At 44.1% G+C, this 22,693-nt stretch overlaps 1 protein-coding gene across 1 annotated transcript in view; it reads left to right on the top strand.

Moving 5' to 3' along the window:
- Positions 1-6,570: 6,570 nt before the first annotated feature.
- EIF4EBP2 (eukaryotic translation initiation factor 4E binding protein 2) overlaps positions 6,571-22,693 on the top strand; it is a 28,480-nt gene continuing 12,357 nt past the window's right edge. Inside the window, exon 1 of the mRNA XM_017873145.1 lies at positions 6,571-7,006. Coding sequence (XP_017728634.1) covers positions 6,862-7,006 — 145 coding nt within the window. The 5' untranslated portion in view covers positions 6,571-6,861. The remainder of the gene's footprint in view (positions 7,007-22,693) is intronic.

Genomic DNA, 22,693 nt, shown 5'->3' with positions numbered 1-22,693 from the left:
TGCAGGAAGCCAACAGGTGCAGGAGAAAATGCAGAGGGCCAGTAACCAGGATCTTGTGTTCTAGTCCCAGCTCCACCAGGTCCTGGCTATAGGACCTCAGGGAAGTCACTCAACCTCTTTGAGCCTCAGCTTCATCTGTAAAATGTAGATAAGAATAATAAGCAGGCTGCCTCCATCACTGGGCTGTGGCTCAGCTTAAATGAGGGTAATTGTTGTTAAAGTGCTTTGTGAAGTGGAAAAGTGTTATCTAAATGTAAGGGGCTATTATCCTTACAACGATATAGATCTAGCATGAGTGGCTACATCACAGAGGGTGGAAACCAGCTTCCCTCTTCCCCTGGGAAAGACACAACTAGAGGGAACAGGGGCAGCAGGTGATTGCAGGTGATTAGAAAGAATGGGTTTTGGGAAGCCAAAGTGGCTGAACATTGGAATCGATGACTGAAGAAGGGATACCCCTAGGTCAGGAACACTGGACCACTTCCTTTTTTTTTTTTTTTTTTTTGAGACGGAGCCTGGCTCTGTTGGCCAGGCTGGAGTGCAGTGGCATAATCTCTGCTCACAGCAACCTCCACATCCCGGATTCAAGCGATCCTCCTGTCTCAGCCTCCCAAGTAGCTGGGATTACAGGTGTGCACCACCACGCTCAGCTAATTTTTGTATTTTTAGTGGAGACAGGGTTTCACCATGTTGGCCAGGCTGGTCTTGAACTCTTGACCTCAAGTGATCCACCTGCCTCGGCCTCCCACAATGTTAGGATTACAGGCATGAGTCACTGAGTCTGGCCATTTTTTTTTTTTTTTTTTTTTTTTTTTGAGACAGTTTCCCTCTTTTGCCCAGGCTGGAGTGCAATGGCACAATCTCGGCTCACTACAACCTCCACCTCTTGGATGCAAGTGATTTTCCTGCATCAGCCTCCCAAGTAACTGGGATTACAGGCATGTGCCACCATGCCTGGCTAATTTTGTATGTTTAGTAGAGACAAGGTTTCACTGTGTTGGTCAGGCTAGTCTCAAACTCCCAACCTCAAGTGATCCACCCACCTCGGCCTCCCAAAGTGCTAGGATTACAGGTGTGAGCCACTGTGTCCAGCATTCATTTCTTTCAAACTCCAGTAATATCGATTAATTTAAAAAATTCAGAGACTGGGTTGCCCACATGTGGGATATCTTTCATGTTTGATCCTGGAAGTACATCAGGTATGAATCTAAAGTTTCCTGTGTCTGTGGGGTCACAATTGCATCAGCAGCTCCCCAGTCCCCACCTATTTAGATAAACTCATTCAGAGATAATATCCACCTGTACATTTGAGGCCATGTAGAGGGCCTCCTTGTCTCCCATGGTAGGCTCTGGGGATGGGGAAGAAATAGATTTATCCTTTAAATTCTCACCTGAGGCTGGACATGGTGGCTCACACCTATAATTCCAGCACTTTGGAAGGCTGAGGTGGTGAGAGGATCACTTCAGAGGAATATTTGAGACCAGCCTAGACAACAGGGTGAGATCCTAAAAAAAGTTTTAAATGGGCAGGGCACATGCCTGTAGGGTCCCATCTACTCTGAAGGCCGAGGCAGGAGGATTGCTTGAGCCCGGGAAGTTGAGGCTGCAGTGAGCCGTGATCATACCACTGCACTCCAGCCTGGAAAACAGAGCAAGACCCTGTCTCAAAAAATCAATCGATAATAAATAAAAAATATAAACTTGACTGGGTGCAGTGGCTTGCACCTGTAATCCTAGCACATTAGGAGGCTGAGCGGGGAGGATTGCTGGAGCCCAGGAGTTCCAAGTTGCAGTAAGATATGATCTCCAGCTTGGGTGATAGACCAAGAGACTGCCTCAAAACATATAAATAAATAAATAAATAAATAAATAAATAAATAAATAAAAATTCCTCAGCATAAGCTCCATCAAGTTTAAGACATTTTGGTGAAAATACAACTGCTATGTGCCTGGGCTATCTTTTGGGGGCAATAAAAATGTTCTGGAATTAGATAATGGTGATGGATAAACAACTTTGTAAACATACTAAAAACCACTGAATTGTACATTTTAAAAAGGTTGACTTTTGACTGGGCACGGTGGCTCATGCCTGTAATCCCAGCACTTTGGGAGGCCGAGGCGGGCGGATCACGAGGTCAAGAGATCGAGACAATCCTGTCCAAGATGGTGAAACCCCGTCTCTATGAAAAATACAAAAATTAACTGGGTGTGGTGGCACACGCCTGTAAACCCAGCTACTCAGGAGGCTTAGGCTGGAGAATCGCTTGAACCCAGGAGGTGGAGGTTGCCGTGAGCCGAGGTTGCGCCACTGCACTCCAGCTTGCAGACAGAGCAAGACTCCATCTCAAAAAAAGAAAAAAACGTTGACTTTTATAGTAGATAAGTATATCTCAATAAATCTGTTACCAAAAAAAAAAAAAAAAACAAGTTTTAGAAAGTGTGAAAAAATTAGTTGAGTGAGTTTTTTTTTTTGAGACAGAGTCTCGCTCTGTCGCCCAGGCTGGAGTACAGCGGCGCTATCTCGGCTCACTGCACGCTCTGCCTCCCGGGTTCAAGCCATTCTCCTGCCTCAGCCTCCCGAGTAGCTGGGACTACAGGCGCCTGCCACCACGCTGGGCTAATTTTTTTGTATTTTTAGTAGAGACAGGGTTTCACCATGTTAGCCAGGATGGTCTCGATCTCCTGACCTCGTGATCCGCCTGCTTCGGCCTCCCAAAGTGCTGGGATTCAGGCGTGAGCCACCACGCCTGGCCTTGAGTGAGGTTTTTTAGGGTTTTCTAGAGGTGAAGAAATCCATAGATACACAACCACACTCACACACATGCACATGCACACACACATTTTATTTCAAAAGAGCACAAAGGCAATTTTGTGCTGCTACTTCTGAAACCAGACAGTTATAGACTTTTTTGTTTTTGTTTTTGTTTTTTGAGACAAAGTCTCGCTCTGTCTCCCAGGCTGGAGTGCAGTGGCACTGCAACCTCCACCTCCCTGGTTCAAGTGATCCTCCTGCTTCAGCCTCCCAAGTAGTAGCTGGGACCCAATGTGCACCATGATGCCTGGCTAATTTTTGTATTTTTGGTAGAGATGGGGTTGGTTTCACCATGCTGGCCAGGCTGGTCTTGAACTCTTGAGCTCTTAAGCTCAAGTGATCCACCTCAGCCTCCCAAAGTGCTGGGATTACAGGCATAAGCCATTGCGCCTGGCCTGACTGTTGACTTTTAATTGAGGAAAAGGTGCAGGAGACACCAGAGGTCCTAATGGGAAAATCTAAAACCTCAATTACCAAGGCAGGAGGATCACTTGAGTTCAGGAGTTTCAACATGGTGAAACCTCGTCTCTACTAAAAATACAAAAAATTAACTGGGTGTGGTGGCGCGTGCCAGTAATCCCAGCTACTCGGGAGGCTGAGGCAGGAGAATCACTTGAACTGGGGAGGCGGAGGTTGCAGTGAGCCGAGATCATGCCATTGAACTCCAGTCTGGGCGACAGAACGAGACTGTGTCTCTAAATAAATAAATAAATAAAATTAAAACCTCAGCCGGGCGTGGTGGCTCACACCTGTAATCTCAGCACTGTGGCAGGCCAAGGCGGGTAGATCATGAGGTCAGGAGTTCGAGACCAGCCTGGCCAAGAGACTAGCCTGGCCAATATGGTGAAACCCTGTCTCTACTAAAAATACAAAAATTAGCCAGGCGTGATGGCAGGCACCTGTACTCCCAGTTACTTGAGAGGCTGAGGCAGGACAATTGCTTGAACCCAGGAGGTGGAGGTTGCAGTGAGCCGAAGATCACGTCACTGCACTCCAGCCTGGGCAACAGAGCAAGACTCTGGCTCAAAAAATAATAGTAATAAAAAATAACACCTCAATTAATTTCAGTATGACTTTGTCAAGAGGCAATTATTTGCGAAGCACTTTATATGCTAACTCACAGGGCTACCAGATGAGGTAACATGGTTATTGCCACATTACAGATGAGGCTCAGAGAGCATAGGTACCTTGCCTGGGGTCACATAGCTTGTAAACGGCAGAGTTGGGATTCAAATCCAGTCTCTTTGTTCCGAAACCTGTGCTCTCTTCACTTCCCCCAGGCTGCCTGGGAAAATAAATAAAAAGCCACCTGTCCCCAAAACTTCCAAATTGTACTTTGGTTCCTTTATTCCATTTCATCCCATCTTTAGTCCTAGCCACTGTGTCTTTTTTTTTTTTTTTTTGAGATGGAGTCTCTCTCTGTCACCCAGGCTGGAGTGCAGTGGCACGATCTCGGCTCACTGCAATCTCTGCCTCAAGGGTTCAAGGGATTCTCCAGCCTCAGCTTCCCAAGTAGCTGGGACTACAGGCGCATGCTACCACGTTCGGCAAATTTTTTTTTTTTTTTTTGGTATTTTTGTAGAGACAGTGTTTTACCATGTTGGCCAGGCTGGTCTTGAACTCCTGACCTCAGGTGATCTGCCTACCTCAGCCTCCCAAAGTGCTGGGATTACAGGCGTGTGTCACCACGCCCAGCTTAACTTTTTTGTACCATCTTCACCCTTTGCTCTGGCCAGAAGGGTCTCTCCTCAGTGTCCCCAGAACACCCCCGGAATTTGTAAATAAAGACAGTTCAAAGAGTGATACACTTTATTTTTTAATTAATTAACTAATTTTTTTAGAGACAGGGTTTTACTCTGTTAGGCTGGAGTGCAGTGGCGCAATCATAGCTCACTACAGCCTTGAACTCCTGGGCTAAAGATATCCTCCTGCCTTAGCCTCTTGAGTAGGCTGGAACTATAGGTGCATACCACCATGTCTGGATAATTTTTTATTTATTTTATTTTGCAGAAATGTGAGAGGAGGGTCTTGCTTTGCTCTCCAGGCTGGTCTTGAACTCCTGGCTTCATGCCATCCTCTTGCCTGAGCTTCCCAAATTGCTGAGATTATAGGTGTGAGTTACTGTGCCCCTACTGGACTGATGCACTTTATAAACCACACACTGTAAGCTCTACACAAATGTAAACTAGTATCTTCTCCTTTCCTTCCACTAGAAGCGTCTCTGTTGGCATGTCCAAAGTCTCAGAGTTTTTCAAGGTTAAACTCAGTCCTCTGCAACTCTGGCAGCTTCCAGATGGCAGGATAGGCAGGGGACTGTTTTTTCTGGATTCTTGGGACACTCACCACAAAATCAGTACCATGTAATGCCCTGGCCTGCCCTGGGCTGCGTAAGTTCTTTTGTCTATGTTCTTGCTAAGGACCTGTTTGACCCTCTAAGCAGTGAAGCAATAGCTGTTTTCCACTCAACCTCTCTTACCCTTATTTTTCTCATTTGCAAAATGGGAATGATGGTAGCTATGTTGGCCTTACCCATGAGTCTCTTCCCAGTCCCACCTTGGGCATGTTGTGGGCAGAAGCAGTGCTGCCCTAGTGCAGCGGTTCTCAAAGTGTGATCTGCAGAGCCACTCAGGGATCTGAGACAATCTTCTTTTCTAACTACATACCTGTGTGAGGCTGGGTTTTCTTCATGTACTTGAATCGACACATTACAACAGCTTGAACACAGAAACAGATATGAGAATACAGCTGTCTTCCATTAAGCCAGATATTAAAGCATTTGCAAAAATATAAAATAATGCCACTGTTCTCACTATTTGTTTTAGATAATTAAAAAATATATAATGTCAACATGTAATAGATTATTATTTTATGAATTAATAAACATTTAAAACATTCTCAGTTTTAGTTTCTTTTTTTTTTTTTTTTTTTTTTTTTTTTTTTTAGAGACAGGCCTCACTCTGTGGCCCAGGCTGGAGTGCAGTGGCTATTCACAGGCACAATCCCACTACTGATCAGCAGGGACTCAGTTTTAATTTCTAATACAATAATTATCAATACATATAATCCACACAAACAAAAGCTCTTGGAAATCCTCAATAATTTTCAAGAATATAGAGGTACTGAGACCCAAAGTTTGAGAACCCCTCGAGGAAATAATAGAGTTCCAGATCTAGATTTTTTAGGTACTTCGTGGTCTAACCCTCTCCTATGCCTCAATTTATCTCTAATACAGTAATACTCATTGTTGTGGCGTGGGTGCCTCTTGGTTTCTTCCGTTTCCTAATGTTTAGATCTTGCTTTATGTGTGTATACGGGGATGGTCTTTGGAAGGATACATAATTAACTGGTACAGCGGTTGAGGGGAGTTCGGAAACTGGGAGAAAGTGGCACCATAAACCTTTCTGCTCTGTTTGATTTTAAAATACAGTACATCGTGGATGCAGTGCCTGAATTAATAATGAACAATTAAAAGTAAAATTACATTTGTAATGCATAGGAATGCATGAGAAACTCAAGTCTACTCAAGTAAAGTGTTAAACGACAAAGACAAACAATAAGACGAAGAAAGTTATCCTTGTCTGCCTTCACCGGACTCACAAACACTCAGCTCAGGTTCCCTCTGGCTCCTCTCCCGCCCGCTGGGGTTAAGCCACGCTCATCCTCAGCCCCGCCCCTCGGCCCCACCCCCTTCAACAACTGCAGCCACGCCCCTCACTGCCTCGCCCCGCCCCGCGGCGACGTCACCTCCGGCCAACCCGCTTCCCCAACTCCGTCTGGCTCCCGCCTTCGCCCGCTTCCGGTCGTCGTCGTCGCCGCTGCTGCCGCTGCTGCTGCTGCTGAGGCTGCTGGCGGAGGCCGGAGGATCGGGCGGCGGCGGCGGCGGCGGCTGAGAGGGCGGCGGCGGGAGCGGAGCGGGACGAGAGAACGAGAGGAAGCGAGCGAGGAGCGCGCAGAGCGCGCTTTTCCGTGCGCCTGAGGAGCCGAAGCAGCCCCGGCCCCGCCGCCGCCGCCTGGCCGCCGGACAAAGCCGAGAGCCCGCGCCCACAGCCATGTCCTCGTCAGCCGGCAGCGGCCACCAGCCCAGCCAGAGCCGCGCCATCCCCACCCGCACCGTGGCCATCAGCGACGCCGCGCAGCTACCTCATGACTATTGCACCACGCCCGGGGGGACGCTCTTCTCCACCACACCGGGAGGTGAGCGCCGGCCAGCCGTCCGCCGCGCCCGGTGTCCCGCCGCGGTCCTGTAACTCCTCGGCGTCTGGGTGCCCGGCCGCTTCGCCCCCGCCCCAGCTCCACCGAAGCCCCGGGGACGCTGCCCTTGGGCTCGCCCGAGCGTTCGGGATCCTTTACTTCGTGTTCTCTCTTGCCCGCAGCTCGAGTCCGCGCGCGCCCCACTCGGGAATGTGGCTGTCCTGTCGCGAAAAAGAGCTCTTGTTTCCGCTTCGTGGCAGGCTTACGCACTCGACCCAGTTTTCTCTCCCCTCTCTGCCTCCTTCCCGGGCGGATTTGGCTCCACTTGGCCTTGCATTCCATTCTACATTGCCTGTCTCTTGCAGATTGTGCAAATTAATGCGTGATTTTGAAGCTGGCTCCAGGCCTTTTTAAAAAAGAACTTTGGGAGAGGAATTCGGCCCCGGGATCCTGCGATGGCTTGTTTTGCTGCTTTTAGAACACCGGGAGGAGGCTAGAATGCCCAGTGTGGAAGCCTCACCCAGCATTATCCCGCTTTGACAGCATTGTTTACTTTGCTGGACGAGGCCCCACGGGTGAGGGGAATCCCCAGGCCGGGAGGATAGAGTGATAAAATAAAGCTCAAGTAATAGCCAAGGGAAAGTAGGTGGGGGTGGTAGGGCGCTGGCAGCTGTCTTTCGGCGGCGACGCCTTTTAAATGGATTGAAGGACCTTTGTCAAGGACACCCCAGTTGGGTGGGGTGGTTGCTTGATGCTGTGAAAGGGGCTAGAGAGAGGCAGTCCAGAGAGAGGGTGGTTCCCTGGCATTGCTTTTCAAAGCATGACCAGGAACTGTTTACAAATAAGTAACACTGGGGTAGAGGTGAAGCTTGGTCACGGGAAAAGAGCTCAAAGGTTGTCTGTGCCCTAACTGGGCTGTCCTCCAGAGGGAGGAGCCTGGAAAGCGATTTTGAGGAGCCTTATTGAAGGGAACGGGGCCTCCTTTTTAACTTCAGAACTTTGTCTTCTTTTGGTGCTGGGGTGGCCTCCTGCTAGAGGGTGGGGACTTCGCAGCTCCTGCCGTCTAGAAGATTGCTAGCCTTGTTCCTGTGGGCAGGGCTCAGGAGCCGTACCGCAACCAATCCGGTGCAGTTAGGCCTGGACCATCCTTAAATCAGTTGCACAATAGCAAGGCCTGTGGAGTAAGACCTTCTTGCCAACACCAAGGGATAAAAATCTAGGAGAGAGCTTTACAGAGAAATTCAGCCAGGCCGCTCTAGGTGGGGGGGCTGCCTTGGAAGGCTTTTTAAATGACCCAGGCAGAAGTTCATTAATATGTATGGAGAGCTGGGTTTAAGGAAATGTTAACTTTGCAGAATAGTGGAGTTATTAGGTGGCTTAACTCATGGAAGAAATCTCCCCCCCCCCCATGTGACCAGTTCAAGACCAAGTCATGTGTTTGAGCATGGGACAGAGTCTCGCTCTGTCGCCCAGTCTGGAGTACAGTGGCAGGACCTCGGCTCACTGCGTTCTCCACTTCCTGGGCTCAAGCAATCCTCCCACTTCAGCCTCCTGAGTAGCTGGGACCACAGGCACGTGCCACCACGCCTGGCTAATTCTTTTGTATTTTTGGTAGAGCCTGGGCTTCTCCATGTTGCCCAGGCTGGTATTGAACTCGTGGGCTCAAGTTATTCGCCCCCTCAGCCTCCCAGAGTGCTGGGATTACAGGCATGAGCCACTGCACCCGGCCAAGATCTTGCTTTTTAATCCTGAAAAATTTTGGCAGACCAGAATCTGCTCCATATAAGAGTTGTCTTGAACTGATAGCTTTTAAGAAATAGATACTGCCGGGCGCGGTGGCTCAAGCCTGTAATCCCAGCACTTTGGGAGGCTGAGACAGGTGGATCACGAGGTCAGGAGATCGAGACCATCCTGGCTAACACAATGAAACACCATCTCTACTAAAAAAATACAAGAAACTAGCCAGGTGAGGTGGCGGGCACCTGTAGTCCCAGCTACTTGGGAGGCTGAGGCAGGAGAATGGCCTGAACCCAGGAGGCGGAGCTTGCAGTGAGCTGAGATCCGGCCACTGCACTCCAGCCTGGGAGACAGAGCCAGACTCCGTCTCAAAAAAAAAAAAAGAAAGAAAGAAAGAAATAGATACTGTTTTCTGAGGTGATGGAAAGGGATTGATAACTTCTTCCACAATTCTTTGTGGTATTGCTCAGTAAATGCCTGTGCTTCCAGCAGTTCAGAACACTTCATAGTAACAACTGCACTCAGCTATAGTTTATTTGGGAAAGGAACTAAACTTTCAGCTATATATTAATCCCCTGAGGGAAGAGCCACCTAGACACGTTTTTGGCTTATGTCAAATAGTCAAGCTACCATGCTTTTAAAAATAAGGGCATAGTCTTTAAGCGTTGCTTCAAAGATAGAAGCCTATCTCATAGCCTGGATTAATTCTTAAAGTGCTTTGCAAAGATTCTGCCAGAAATACTGATTCATTACCCCTCCTCCTAACACGCAATCACTGTTTTCTCAAATATCACTTAACTTCCCCCCAAATTGTTTCTACACACAGTTTTTTTGTTTTGGATTTAAATACTTGTCATCTTGGCTCTTCTTTAATGTTGAGCCTGTATTTATTGGGAGAGCCCATCGTAATCTTTGGATTTTTTATTGTTTGTTTGTTTTTTGTTTTTTGGAGACGGAGTCTCGCTCTGTCGCCCAGGCTGGAGTGCAGTGGCGTGATCTCGGCTCACTGCAAGTTCCGCCTCCTGGGTTCACACCATTCTCCTGCCTCAGCCTCCCAAGTAGTTGGGACTACAGGTGCCCACCACCACGCCCGGCTAATTTTTTATATTTTTAGTAGAGACGGAGTTTCACCATGTTAGCCAGGATGGTCTCGATCTTCTGACCTCATGATCCACCCTCCTCGGCCTCCCAAAGTGCTGGGATTGCAGGCCTGAGCCACCGCGCCCAGCTGTATGTAATCTTTGAATTTTTAACATGAGGGCTTACCTAATATCTTTATAAGGACATGGTACTGTTGCAGTTGGATTTAATCACTATTAGAGCAATGAATGCTGTTTAGGTGTTCTTTACTTACTGATTGAACTTCCCACTCTGATGGTTTGTGTATCTCTAATGCTACATTCATCTTCCTGTCACCATGTAATTTTATTTCCCTCAACCAGGGTGCAATAGTTTGTTATCTGGCCACCCCCAGATGCCTGGATTAATGTGGTTAGGTATCATTAGTAAATTTTGTGCACCCAGGGCAGTGGTTTGCACAAAAGGGGACAACAGACAAAAGTAGGAAATACAGTCCTTGGTCTGAACAGGTTTAAATTCTTGATTTGGGGGTAGGGGCAGACAGATAACATTTTTAGTTCTGAAAGGGTAGAGTCAAGTGCTAACATGTATTTCAGACTTGAAAACATTTAGAAAAATGAATGGTAGGTTTGTATTGGAAATCTCTGTTTAGTGGTAAGGGAGGGTATTAACATTTCCTGCCTCAAACTTCTGGAAACCTTCTGGAGGGTCACGTACATGTCAGAGCATTCCAGCATAACAACAGTTGATGGATCGAATGCCCTAAATGATCAGACTAAGCAGGGACATTCACAGCCTAGCAAATTTAGAGTTTCTCCCTCCTTGAAGAGTCCTTTATTCATTGGGGATCAGAGGAGATACAGCTTACCCTTGAGGTTTCTCAAAATTGCCTTCCTGTGGTTTGGGAAATGAGAAGTGGGTGAAAACACACTTGCTGTAACCTCTTGGATCTCTCATATTGCTAGAAGAGTACCCTTTCTCATTACAAAGGAAGAAGGGATTTTGTGTTGGGCAAATTTCAGGGCAAAAAAAAAAGCTCTTGGATTTTATTTTTTTTCTATCCGCCTGTGGAGGAGTGGATGATATTTGGTTCTTCCATTGAGAAGCTACTTCTGCCCTCAAAAGAAGGTAAAGTTACTATAGTCGGCTCCACTTTTAATAACACTAGTGACCTGGAAGAAACCTAATGCTTTCATTTTATTATTGAGAGAAACTGGGACCCAGAGAAGTTAAGTAACTTGTTAGTATTAAACAGCTAATTATTGTCCTTGGGTCCCTCAAATTTAATATCCTTATCACTATTCCATTTTTTTCCTCCACTATTTTGAGATGCTTATCTTACTAGGAAAGGAAGTTTGCAAACATTTTTAAAGAGACTTTTCTACCTCCAGAATGCTAGCTAATACGATTCTTTCTGCTACCTTATTTCCTTTCAAGGTGCTGAACTGCCTCCTTTTAGAAGAGTTGTTTTGCTCTGGGGAATGAGCGGAAACATAGACACGTCTTTTACCCTTTCTCTTTGCCTTTCTTTTCCAGCACAGCATTCTCATCAGCCATGGAAAAGTATGCTGTTACCGTAACAGGGGCAACAGAGGGGAACTAACTGTGATGGTCTGAAATTTTGTCTGGGCTGTAGCTCTTCCTTTCTGCCTCTCGGATAGTTGATGTAATTGTTTCACTGGGACAGAATTTCATAAAGGCTGTTGGATGGGTTTGGAAAAAAGGAGAAAGCAGGAAGAAGGGGAAATAATCCACTTATTGTGAACTATCCCAAAATAAAGAGTGTTGGGGGTGAAGAGAACTGCTTTTTTTTTTTCTTTTTTCTTTCTTTGAGACAGTTTCACTCTTGTTGCACAGGCTGGAGTGCAATGGTGCCATCTCGGCTCACCGCAACCTCCGCCTCCCAAATTCAAGTGATTCTCCTGCCTCAGCCTCCCGAGTAGCTGGGATTACAGGCATGTGTCACCACAACCGGCTAATTTTGCATTTTTAGTAGAGACGGAATTTCTCCATGTTGATCAGGCTAGTCTCGAACTCCTGACCTCAGGTGATCCGCCCACCTCGGTCTCCCAAAGTGCTGGGATTACAGGCGTGAGCCACCGTGCCTGGCGGGAGCTGCTTTTTAATCTGGTTCCTTTCTTGGGAGGAGTAAGTAGAGTTCTGAGAAGGAAAGCCAGCTTCTGACCATGTCATAAAATTTCTAACTCGGTATCCTTGGGCTGAGTTTATTCTAGGCCAGTAACTTCTGAACCAACAAATGGTGCTTATTGAACTCTCTAAGTTATTAGCCAGAGGACTTCATTATTACATATGAGAAGTGCATAAACAACATAGTTTAGGGTGTTCAAACCCTTTGCCTTGTGTTTGAGGAAGATGGCATTTACTTGTATCAGAGTAACACAACGTATGTTGTCATTTTGTGGGAGATTCAACTTTAATCTCATATTCATCAGCTGCCAATATATATGTAGAAGAGAGTATACCTCAGTTTTTATGTTGGGTGCATTTTTGCTGGCAAGGGACTGAATTCTAAGCCTGAGGAAGGCAGTAGTCCTCATCCTCAAGGCAGTGTACTGTGTGGAGGGAGCGCCCCTGCCTGACCTAAGCCAGCTATAGTCTGGCAAGGGAGAAGAGCACAGGTGGATAGTGCAGCATGCACAACAGAGTTGTGCACAGCTCCCTGCCGCTCTCCTGAGGCCTGCTGTGTGCAACAGGAAGAAGGAAAAGTCACTAGCCTGTAAACTGGCACTACTAAGGTTATTCAGCAGAAACTTTTTGAGGATAGGAGTCTTAAAGACAGTTTTATAAGAGGGATCTTGCATGGTTTGGAGACTCTGTAGGCTTGATTGTGTGTGTGTGTGTGTGTGTGTGTGTGTGTGTGTCGATTTGCAGATCAGATGGGGTAAAGTTAACATGGAGAAAGTTAGTTAATCTGGTTACAGAGGAAGAGAGCCTGAGCAGGAGGACAGTTTATTGGTGAATGGCAGAAAAACTTTCATCAAATTGGTGTTTATAAGTTTTTTTTTTTTTTTTTTTTGAGATGGAGTCTCGCTCTGTTGTCCAGGCCGGAGTGCAGTGGCATGATCTCGGCTCACGGCAACCTTCACCTCCCAGGCTGAAGCAATTCTCCTGCCTCAGCCTCCCGAGTAACTGGGATTACAGGTGATTGCCACCACGCCTGGCTAATTTTTGTATTTTTTGTAAAGATGGGGTTTTACCGTGTTGGCCAGGCTGGTCTTGAACTTCGGACTTCAAGTGATCCACCTGTCTTGGCTTCTCAAAAATGCTGGGATTACAGGCATGAGCCACCGTGCTTGGCCTTTTAAAAGATTTTTGACATTTATTTTATTTTATTTTTTATTTTTTTGAGACAGAATCTCACTCTGTAGCCAAGGCTGGAGTGCAGTGGCATGATTTTGGCTGACTGCAATCTCCGCCTCCCAGGTTCAAGCAATTCTCATGCCTCAGCCTCTGGAGTAGCTAGGATTACAGACATGCACCACCACACCTGGCTAATTTTTGTATTTTTAGTAGAGACAAGATTTCACCATGTTGGCCAGGCTGGTCTCAAACTCCTGACCTCAAGTTATCCACGCACCTCGGCCTCCCAAAGTGTTGGGATTTCTGGTGTGAGCCACCATGCCCGGCCTGTGGGCTCAAAAGATCTGAAATCCATGAAAGAAAACCCTGTGCGCTCTCTTTAACACCAAGTAGCTGTCCACGCAGTATGTAGCTGGTTCTCAGGCCACAGCTTGAAGCCAAAAGCTCAGAAATCTTTGAGTGTTTACATTTAAATAAATAATCGTTCAGCTCTCTAGGACAAATGCTTTGACAAACAGAAACTGTTCATTTTATTGAGTAGTTTTAAAAGTAAAACTTTAAAAGGATAAACAAGGATAAACTGGAAAATACAATTCAGTGCTTGTGTATTCCTTGGGATTTTCTGTATACAAGATCATGTTATCTGTGACTAGAGATCGTTTTATATTTTCCTTATCAATCTGGATGCTTTTAATTTACATTTCTTGCCTAATTGCCTTACCTAGAACCTTAAGTATTGAATAGACGTGAGTCATCAAGAATGGACATCCTTGCCTTGTTGCTGTTCCCTAAGAGGGGGAAAAGCATTCAGTCTTTCACCATTTCACTATTAAGATGTTAGCTGTGTTTCCATAGATGTCCTTTATCAGGTTGAGAAAGTTTCCTTCTACTCCTAGTTTGTTTTTATCATGAAATGTTGTTGGATTTTGTCAAGTGCCTTTTTTCCCTCTATTGAGATGGTCATGTGACTTTTGATTTTCATTCTATTGACATGACAGATTAATTGATTTTGCGATGTCGAATCAGTCTTGGATTCCTTGGATAAATCTCACTTGGTCATGGTGAGATTTATGGTCCTTTTCACATATTGCTGAATTTGGAGCTGGGCATGGTGGCTCACACCTGTAATCCCAGCACTTTGGGAGGCTGAGGTGGACAGATCACCTGAGGTCAGGAGTTCGAGACCAGCCTGACCAACATGGTGAAACCCCGTCTCTACTAAAATACAAAAAATTAGCCAGGCATGGTGGCACATGCCTGTAGTCCCAGCTACCTGGGAGGCTGAGGCGGGAGAATCACTTGAACCTGTGAGGCAGGGGTTGCAGTGAGCCGAGATCATGCTACTGTATTTCAGCCTCGGTAACAGAGCGAGACTCCATGTTAAAAAAAAAAAAAATCAGAATTTGGGTTGTTAATATTTTGTTAAATTTTGCATGAGGGATATTAGTTTGTATTTTTCTTGTGATGTTTTGGTTTGGGTAATAGCAAATTCAATTTTAATTTTTTAAGAAATGGTCTGTTGTTGATAGCAAAAGTGCTGACTGTTTACTGGTGAAGATAGACCATTGCAGCTTAGGTTCTAAGAAGCACTTACCAGAAAGCATGAAAGGCTTGCAATTCTTCATTTTAAGATGTCATGATTAATCATTAGTGCCTCAGAGAGGAGCTCGTCTCATTATCAAAGACTGTTTATGTTTGTGTTAGGTGTTGGACTGCTTCTACGTTAAAATGGAACTGTTCTCTGGTCTGATAAGTTCCTAGAACTTTTATGAATTGGCAGCAGATAAAAATAGTAACCTAGACCAGGATATCCAATAGGATTATTTCAAGTTCCTTACTATAAGTAAAAATGGAAGATGTTGATAGATATCCATTATTTTATTTATTTGTTTGTTTGTTTTTGAGACAGCCTCACTCTGTCACCAAGGCCAGAGTGCAGTGGCATGATCTCAGCTCACTGCAACCTCCACCTCCAGGGTTCAAGTGATTCTCCTGCCTTAGCCTCCTAAGTAGCTGGGACTACAGGTGTGCACCACCACGCCTGGCTAGTTTTTTGTATTTTTAGTGGATACGGGGTTTCATCACGTTGTCCAGGCTGGTCTCGAACTCCTGACTTAAGGTGATCCACCTGTCTTGGCCTCCCAAAGTGCTGGAATTACAGGCATGAGCCACCGTTCCTGACCTACATATCCAGGTACCCAAGAGGAGTGAAAATGAATTTGGGAGGTAAGCAAATAGTTGGAATGAAAGCCAGATTTGAATCTGAATGTTTTCTGCATACCATTAGCAGTGATCTTTCTTTAATTTTTTTTTTTTTTTTTTTTTTGAGACAGAGTCTCTCCATCACCCAGGCCTGGAGTGCAGTGGCACCATCTCAGCTTAGTGCAACCTCCACCTCCCGGGTTCAGGCAGTTCTCCTGCCTCAGCCTCCCGGGTAGCTGGGATTACAGGCACCAACCACCATGCCCGGCTGATTTTTGTGTTTTTAGTAGAGATGGGGTTTTAACCATGTTGGCCAGGCTGGTCTTGAACTCCTGACCTCAAGTGATCCTCCCGCGTCGGCCTCCCAAAGTGCTGGGATTGAACCACCATGCCCAGCCCTGTTTCTTTTGTTAAGATAAAAATTGTCTCTGTTGATTTATTAGCACTTCAGGGATTTGATGGTTGTGCACACTGAATGTAATGTGGTTTGGCCACCACCCGTCTCCCTGGAGAATACAGAGTTAGGCAGCTTTTAATTTCCTCTGGGTTATTTGCCACAGAGCTTTTCAGGAGTCTCTCTTCATCCACAGTCTCCATGAAGAACAGATGTTTAAAACTGAAGTTCATTCATGAATGTTCTATAACTCAGTCAATAAAACATGGACCTTGTTTCTACCTAAGTTGAAAGAATAAAAAGCAGAGAAAACGCTTTGTTAAGTCCTTTCTGTTTTTTCCTTTCTTGTTTTCCCTTTTTATGGGGGTGGGAGAGAGAGAGACAGGCTTAGACTTCTTTTCTGAGTGCATTAGAAGCACTTACTGCTTGTTCATCTTGTATCTGTTTCTGATCTTTTGGTGGGCCCTTAACATGAGGCATAGCTGGAGAATTGTCAAGAATTCCTAGTAGAAAATTGAAGTTACATGCCAAATGCTTTGTCTAGGCTTGAAGGATACCTTCCTCCTCATGGTCCCTGCTGCCCTAGCAGTGTTGGTCTGTATGTATGTATTTATAAGATATTTTGTAAGCATCTTTTTTCTTCCTTATAATGATTTTTTAATATACTATCTCTTGATGTTTTAAACATACATAACAAAAATTTCCATTTTAGTCACGCAGCTCAGTGGGATTAAATATATTCACTGTATTTTGCAACCATCACCACCATCCATCTTCAGAACTTTTTTCATCTTCCTAAACTGAAACCTCATACCGATTAAACAATAACTTCCCATTAAGCACTACCACCGCAGCCCCCCGGCAACTAATCATCCTATTTTGTGTCTTCATGAATTTGACTACTCTAGGAACCTCAGTTAAGTGGAACCCTGTAGTTATTGTCCTTTTGTAAATGAACATTCATCAGTGTTCATGCTTTTTTTCCTCGCCATTTTGCTTTTTTTTTTTTTTTTTTTTTTTTTTTTTTTTGAGACGGAGTCTCGCTCTGGTTGCCCAGGGCTGGAGTGCAGTGCGCGAATCTCGGCCTCACTGCAGCTCCATCTCCCGGTGTTCTCCGCCATTCTCCGCCTTCAGCCCCGAGTAGCTGGGACTACAGGCGCCCGCCACCACGCCCCGGCTAGTTTTTGTTATTTTAGTAGAGGACGGAGGTTTTCACCGTGTTAGCCAGGATGGTCTCGATTTCCTTGACTCTGGACGCCGTCTCGGCATCCCAAAGTTGCTTGGATTACGGATTGAGCACACGCGGCCCGGTCGCTTTTTTTTTTTATTTTTTTTTTTTTAACATTTTTTTTTTATACCTAGGAAAGCAACAAAGTTTTGAAAGTCATATAGTCTTTATGGCACACAACAAAAAGAACATTCCAACGTCCCATTCCTTTATCTCCATTTCCACTCCCAGAGAAAACATTTAAATTCATTTAGCTATGTGCACTGCAGCTTGACTGGCCGCCTCCTGGGATCCAGGAGTGCCACCAAGCGACGGCTAATTTTTGAAATTTTTGTAGAAATGTATTTGTCACCATGTTTCCAAGCTGGTCTTGAACTTCATCGGGCTCAGGTGGTCCTCTCGCCTCGCCTCCCATAAGTCATGCATTATAGGTGCGAGCCCCATGCCAGCCTATTTCTTAGTTCTGTTTGGATATTAATCAGTTCGTTTTCTGCTATGGCAGATGAGATTAGTTGCTCTATACACCCTTCTCGCAATGTATTATACTTCTGTTCCCTATCCTCTTAATTTAACTTTCTACCCTTTTCGTAAACTACTATGTATGTAGTTTTACTAAATTTAGGTAATATTGAATGCAGATGTGCTGACATGTGGGTTTCCTGCTCAATAGCATTCCCTCTTCTGCTTGCTGCCAGATTCCTTCAGTTTTTTTAAATGGCAAGGTGCTAAGCCCGGGGATATACACCATGATTAGTCTAAGCCAGTCGTAGTTCCCCAGTGTTTTGGTCTGGTAGTGCATCGGAACATTTCTGGCCAAATGAGATATAAAGAAGTCTGCTGGTGCTTCTAATTTTCGCCTTGACAGAAGGAAAGGTCCCAGGAGGAAAGCCCTGTTTGACTTCATGTTCTCCTTTCCTGCTTGGAACTCCTATTTTATGAGGATTGTAGGCTCACATCTCAGCCTTTTTGGAGGGCTTGTGGGCACCAAGTTACTTAATCGTTTCCCTTCTCCAGGGCCGTCTATTTGCATGAGTAAATGCTTAAATTCTATTCTGGAAGCAGACTTAGTTAAATAGGGAAGTTATGATTGTGCGGGGTCGTCTCTGTAAAAATATATGTTAACAACTACACCTTGTAAGTTAACCATGTTGCTGGGCACTGGACCATTCCCTGTAATCCAGCACTTTGGGAGCCGAGAACGGGCGATCACGAGGTCGGGGAGATCAAGCCATCCTGAGCTAACATGGTGAAACCCCATCTCTACTAAAAAAAAAAAAAAAAAAAAAAAAAAACTGCCGGCGGAGGTAGCGGGCGCTGTCAGTCCCAGCTGCTGGGGAGGCTGAGGCAGCAGAATGGTGTAAACCGGAGGCGGAGTTTGCAGGTGAGCTGAGATCCAGGGCCACTGCACTCCAGGCCTGGGCAACAGAGCAGGCGCTCCGTCTTTCAAAAAAAAGAAAAGAAAGTTAACCATGTTCTAATGAATTTTCTCTGTGTGATTTTATTTCAGCTTACATAGTTTCTTAAGTATATAGCTTACTGCATGGATTATTTATCATTTAAAGTACTTGATATTGAAAGAGGCCCTTACGCTTGAATGACCTTGTTTCTATACTAGCCATCTTGGCAAGCATAACTTTGGGCTTTATTCGTTGACCTTGTTTTCTGCAGTTTGAGAATCACTGGTGTTTAGATTCAAAGGTAGATAGGGTTTTCTCCCCTCTCTATCAAAGGGACTTAGTTTTACTCTCAAATTTCCCTAGTAATGTTAGTATCTAGAAAGTCCTGGATGAAAGTATTAGATTTATCCTAATATCTGGTCACTAAGGGATGAAAAATTTATAAATAGCGAATGTTAACCTAGATCTAAAGCTTCCTATTCTGAAATCCAAACAGGAAGACTAAGAAAATATGTACATTTTGAAACAAAACCAAAATTAAACTTAAACAGTGTAAAAGAGCATAAAATGCCAATAGACTGCTACTTTCAACAGTTTCTGTGTACAGTGCTTTTGCTGGCTACCATTGTTGCTGTAAATAATATATGTATACTGTGATTTCTTGATTTTTTTAACATTAGACAATACTGTTTTTAACATTAGACAATAATGTTTTTTAACATTAGACAATACTCCCCGTTATGAAAGATGAGGAATCTAAGATACTTTTATTACTTTCTGTCTCGTTTCTCATCCTTTCTCAATTTACTAATTTCTGTAAATTGTATTATCATTTTTGGCTCTTCTAGTAGTTATCTTTAAAACTCTGAATAATATGTGTGTCAGCCTGTCATCTTTAGCTCTTCACTATATAAAAGTACACCATTCACCTGTCTTCCTGCTTTTACTTTGCTGATATGTAACCTCATTATTTTTATAATATCAGGGTTTGTGGGCAGGCGTGGTGGCTTATACCTATAATCCCAACACTGTGGGGCCAAGGCAGGAGAATTGCTTGAGCCCAGGAGTTTGAGACCGGTCAGGGCAACACAGTGAGACCCTATGTCCACAAAATATAAAATTGGTTGGACTACAGTCCCAGTTACTTGGGAGGCTAAGGTGGGAGGATCACCTGAGCCCAAGAGGTCAAGGTTGCAGTAAGCTGTGATCGTGCCACTGCACTCAAGCCTGGGTGATAGAGCAAGACCCTGACTCTCAAGGAAAAAAAAAAAAAAATTAGAGTTTGTAACATTTACATACTCTTCCTTAACTGTAATTCTTCTATGCTTTTACTATAGTTTGATTGTAAACGTTGAAAATCAAACAGCATATACAATATTGTGATTTTTTCCCACAACTTTCCAATATAAGACTAAGGAGCATGATTATTTTCATAGAAAAGGAATGGAAAATTGTTTTTTAGTTTTTGTAACACTCCATCAATTGATCACAATCATGCCCCATTTTAATATTGTGTTATATGAGCTATGGATTTCTTGTGTAGTCTGTTTTCCTTCTTCAGTAGCTTAAGGTTAGCTTGTTTCTAGTTACTTATGGCTGCACTGGTTGACATTAAATTGAGCTGACATAGTGTTGGAGGGAGTTTGGGTGAAATGGGAATTGCTAGGAATTCCTTGCTTCAGAAAATGTACATCTGTGCATGCATATGTATAAGAGACCTTAAATATTTTAGATTTTTTAATAGATTATCTTGGAATTGATGTAAGTTTGTAGTAAACATAATATTCAATAAAGGAAATAAAGGGTTTTTTCCTGCCATTTTATCCATGATTGAATCTTAATTTTTTTCTTTGAATAATTTTGGTTTTTTAAAAGTTCAGTTTCTTTTGAGTTACACCCTAAAATCATTAGTGATTAACAAGCTGATTCCCTATTTTTGCTTTATACCCACTACAATTGAATTTTTTTTAGCTTGCAGAGATTACTAAAATTCAAAAACTTATAAATACTATACTTTCATAGTCATATTTTCCCTGGCTATATTTGAGAACATTTACAGCATTAAGACACTGCTTCTTCACTGTGTCTTGTTGTCTGAATTATTCACTGTGTTGGCAATCAAAATCAAACATATCTTAGGAATGCATTAAAAAACTATTAGAAATCATAGGTGAGTTTGCCAAGGTTGCAAGATAAAAGAGCCATATAGAAAAACCAGTTCTGGGCCCGGCACAGTGGCTCACGCCTGTAATCCTAGCACTTTGGGAGGCCAAGGCGGGGAGATCACTTGAGGTCAGGAGTTTGAGACCAGCCTGGCCAACATGGTGAAACCCCATCTCTACTAAAAATACAAAAATTAGCTGGGCGTGGTAGCACATGCCTGTAATCCCAACTACTCGGGAGGCTGAGGCAGAAGAATCACTTGAACCCAGAAATGGAGGTTACAGTGAACTGAGATCACGCCCTGCACTCCAGCCTGGGCGACAGAGGGAGACTCCGTCTCAAAAAACAAAAAACTGGCCAGGCTTGCGCCTGTTATCCCATCATTTTGGAAGGCTGAGGTGGGCGGATGGCTTGAGCCCAGGATTTCGAGACCACCCTGGGCAACATGGTGAAACCCTGTCTCTACAAAAAAATACAAAAAAAAAAATTTTTTTTTTTTTGGGTGATGTGTGCCTGTAGTCCCAACTGCTAGGGAGGCTGAGGCAGGAGGACTGCTTGGGCCCAGGAGGTATAGGTTGCAGTGAGCCAAGATTGCACTTCTGCCCTCTAGCCTGGACGACAGAGCAAGACCCTCTCTTGAAAGAAAGAATGAGAGAAAGAGAAAGAGAGAGAAAGGAAAGGAAGAAAAGAAAAAGCAATCCCACTTAAAATAGCATGAAAACAATCTGATAGGAATAAATTTAGTCACAAAGCATAAAACTTTTACTCTGGAAACTACGAAATATTGTTGAAAGAAATTAAAGAAGACCCAAATAAGTGGAAAGACATTTGGTGGTCATGGATCAGAAGACTTAATATTGTTAAGATGGTAGTACTCCACAAATTGACCTTCACATTCAGCACCGTCCCTATCATAATCTCAGCTGGCTTCTTTGACAAGCTGACAAAATTCGTACGGAACTTTAAGGGACCTAAAATAACCAGAACAATCTTGAAAAAGAAAAACTAAGTTGGAAGACTTTCACTTCGTGGTTTCAAAACATATTACACATCAAGACAATGTGGTACTAGCGTATGGATAGACATATAGATCAATGGAATAAAATTGAGAGTCCAGAAATAAACCCTCACAGTAATGACCCATTGATCTTCAACAAGGGTGCCAAGACAATTCCATGGAAAAAGAAGAGTTTTCAACAGATAGTGCTGATACAACTGGATATGCACACAGAAAAACAAGGTGGACCAGATGGCTCAAAGACCTAAATGTCAGAGCAAAAGCTATTAATGTACAACCTTTAGCAGAAGACAGAGGCAAATCTGTATGACCTTGGATTAGGCCGTGGCCTAAGATACAACTCCAAAAGCAAAAACAAAAGAAATTTAAAAAAAACATACATTGGATATCATGAAAATTAAGAACTTTTGTGCATCAAAGAACGTCATGAAGAAAATGAAAAGATAACCCACAGAATAGGAGAAAATATTTGCAATCATATAAGAGATTTATATCCAAAATAAAGAACTATCATAATTTAGTAATAAAGGTTCTGAATAGACAGTTTCTTCAAAAGAAGATATATGGTGGAATGGCCTGTAAGTACATGAAAACAGCATGTTCAACATAATTAGCCATCAGGGAAATACAAATTAAGATCAAACCACAGTGAGAAACCATTTCATATCTGCTAATGTTGGCTATAATATATAAAATTTAGAACTCTCACACACTGCTGATGGGAATGTAAAATGGTACAACCACTTTGAAAAACAGGCAGTTCTGGCTGGGCACGGTGGCTCACGCTTGTAATCCCAACAGTTTGTAAGTCTGAGCCGGGCAGATCATGAGGTCAAGAGATCGAGACCATCCTAGTCAACATGGTGAAACCCCGTCTCTACTAAAATACAAAAATTAGCTGGGCGTGGTAGCATGCGCCTGTAGTTCCAGGTACTTGGGAGGCTGAGGCAGGAGAATCGCTTGAACCCAGGAGCCCAGAAGGCAGAGGTTGCAGTGAGCTGAGATCGCACAGTTGCACTCCAGCCTGGTGACAGAGCGAGACTGTCCCCCCAAAAAAAACAAAAAAACCCGGCAATTCTTCAAATGGTTAAAGGTAGAGTTACCATATGACCCAGTAGTTCTACCCTTTTTTTTTTTTTTTTTTTTTTTT

The sequence above is a fragment of the Rhinopithecus bieti genome, unplaced genomic scaffold (genome assembly GCF_001698545.2).
Source record: "Rhinopithecus bieti isolate Rb0 unplaced genomic scaffold, ASM169854v2 scaffold_6907, whole genome shotgun sequence".
NCBI classification, from domain to species: domain Eukaryota; kingdom Metazoa; phylum Chordata; class Mammalia; order Primates; family Cercopithecidae; genus Rhinopithecus; species Rhinopithecus bieti.
This window is presented reverse-complemented; position numbering and strand designations above follow the sequence as displayed.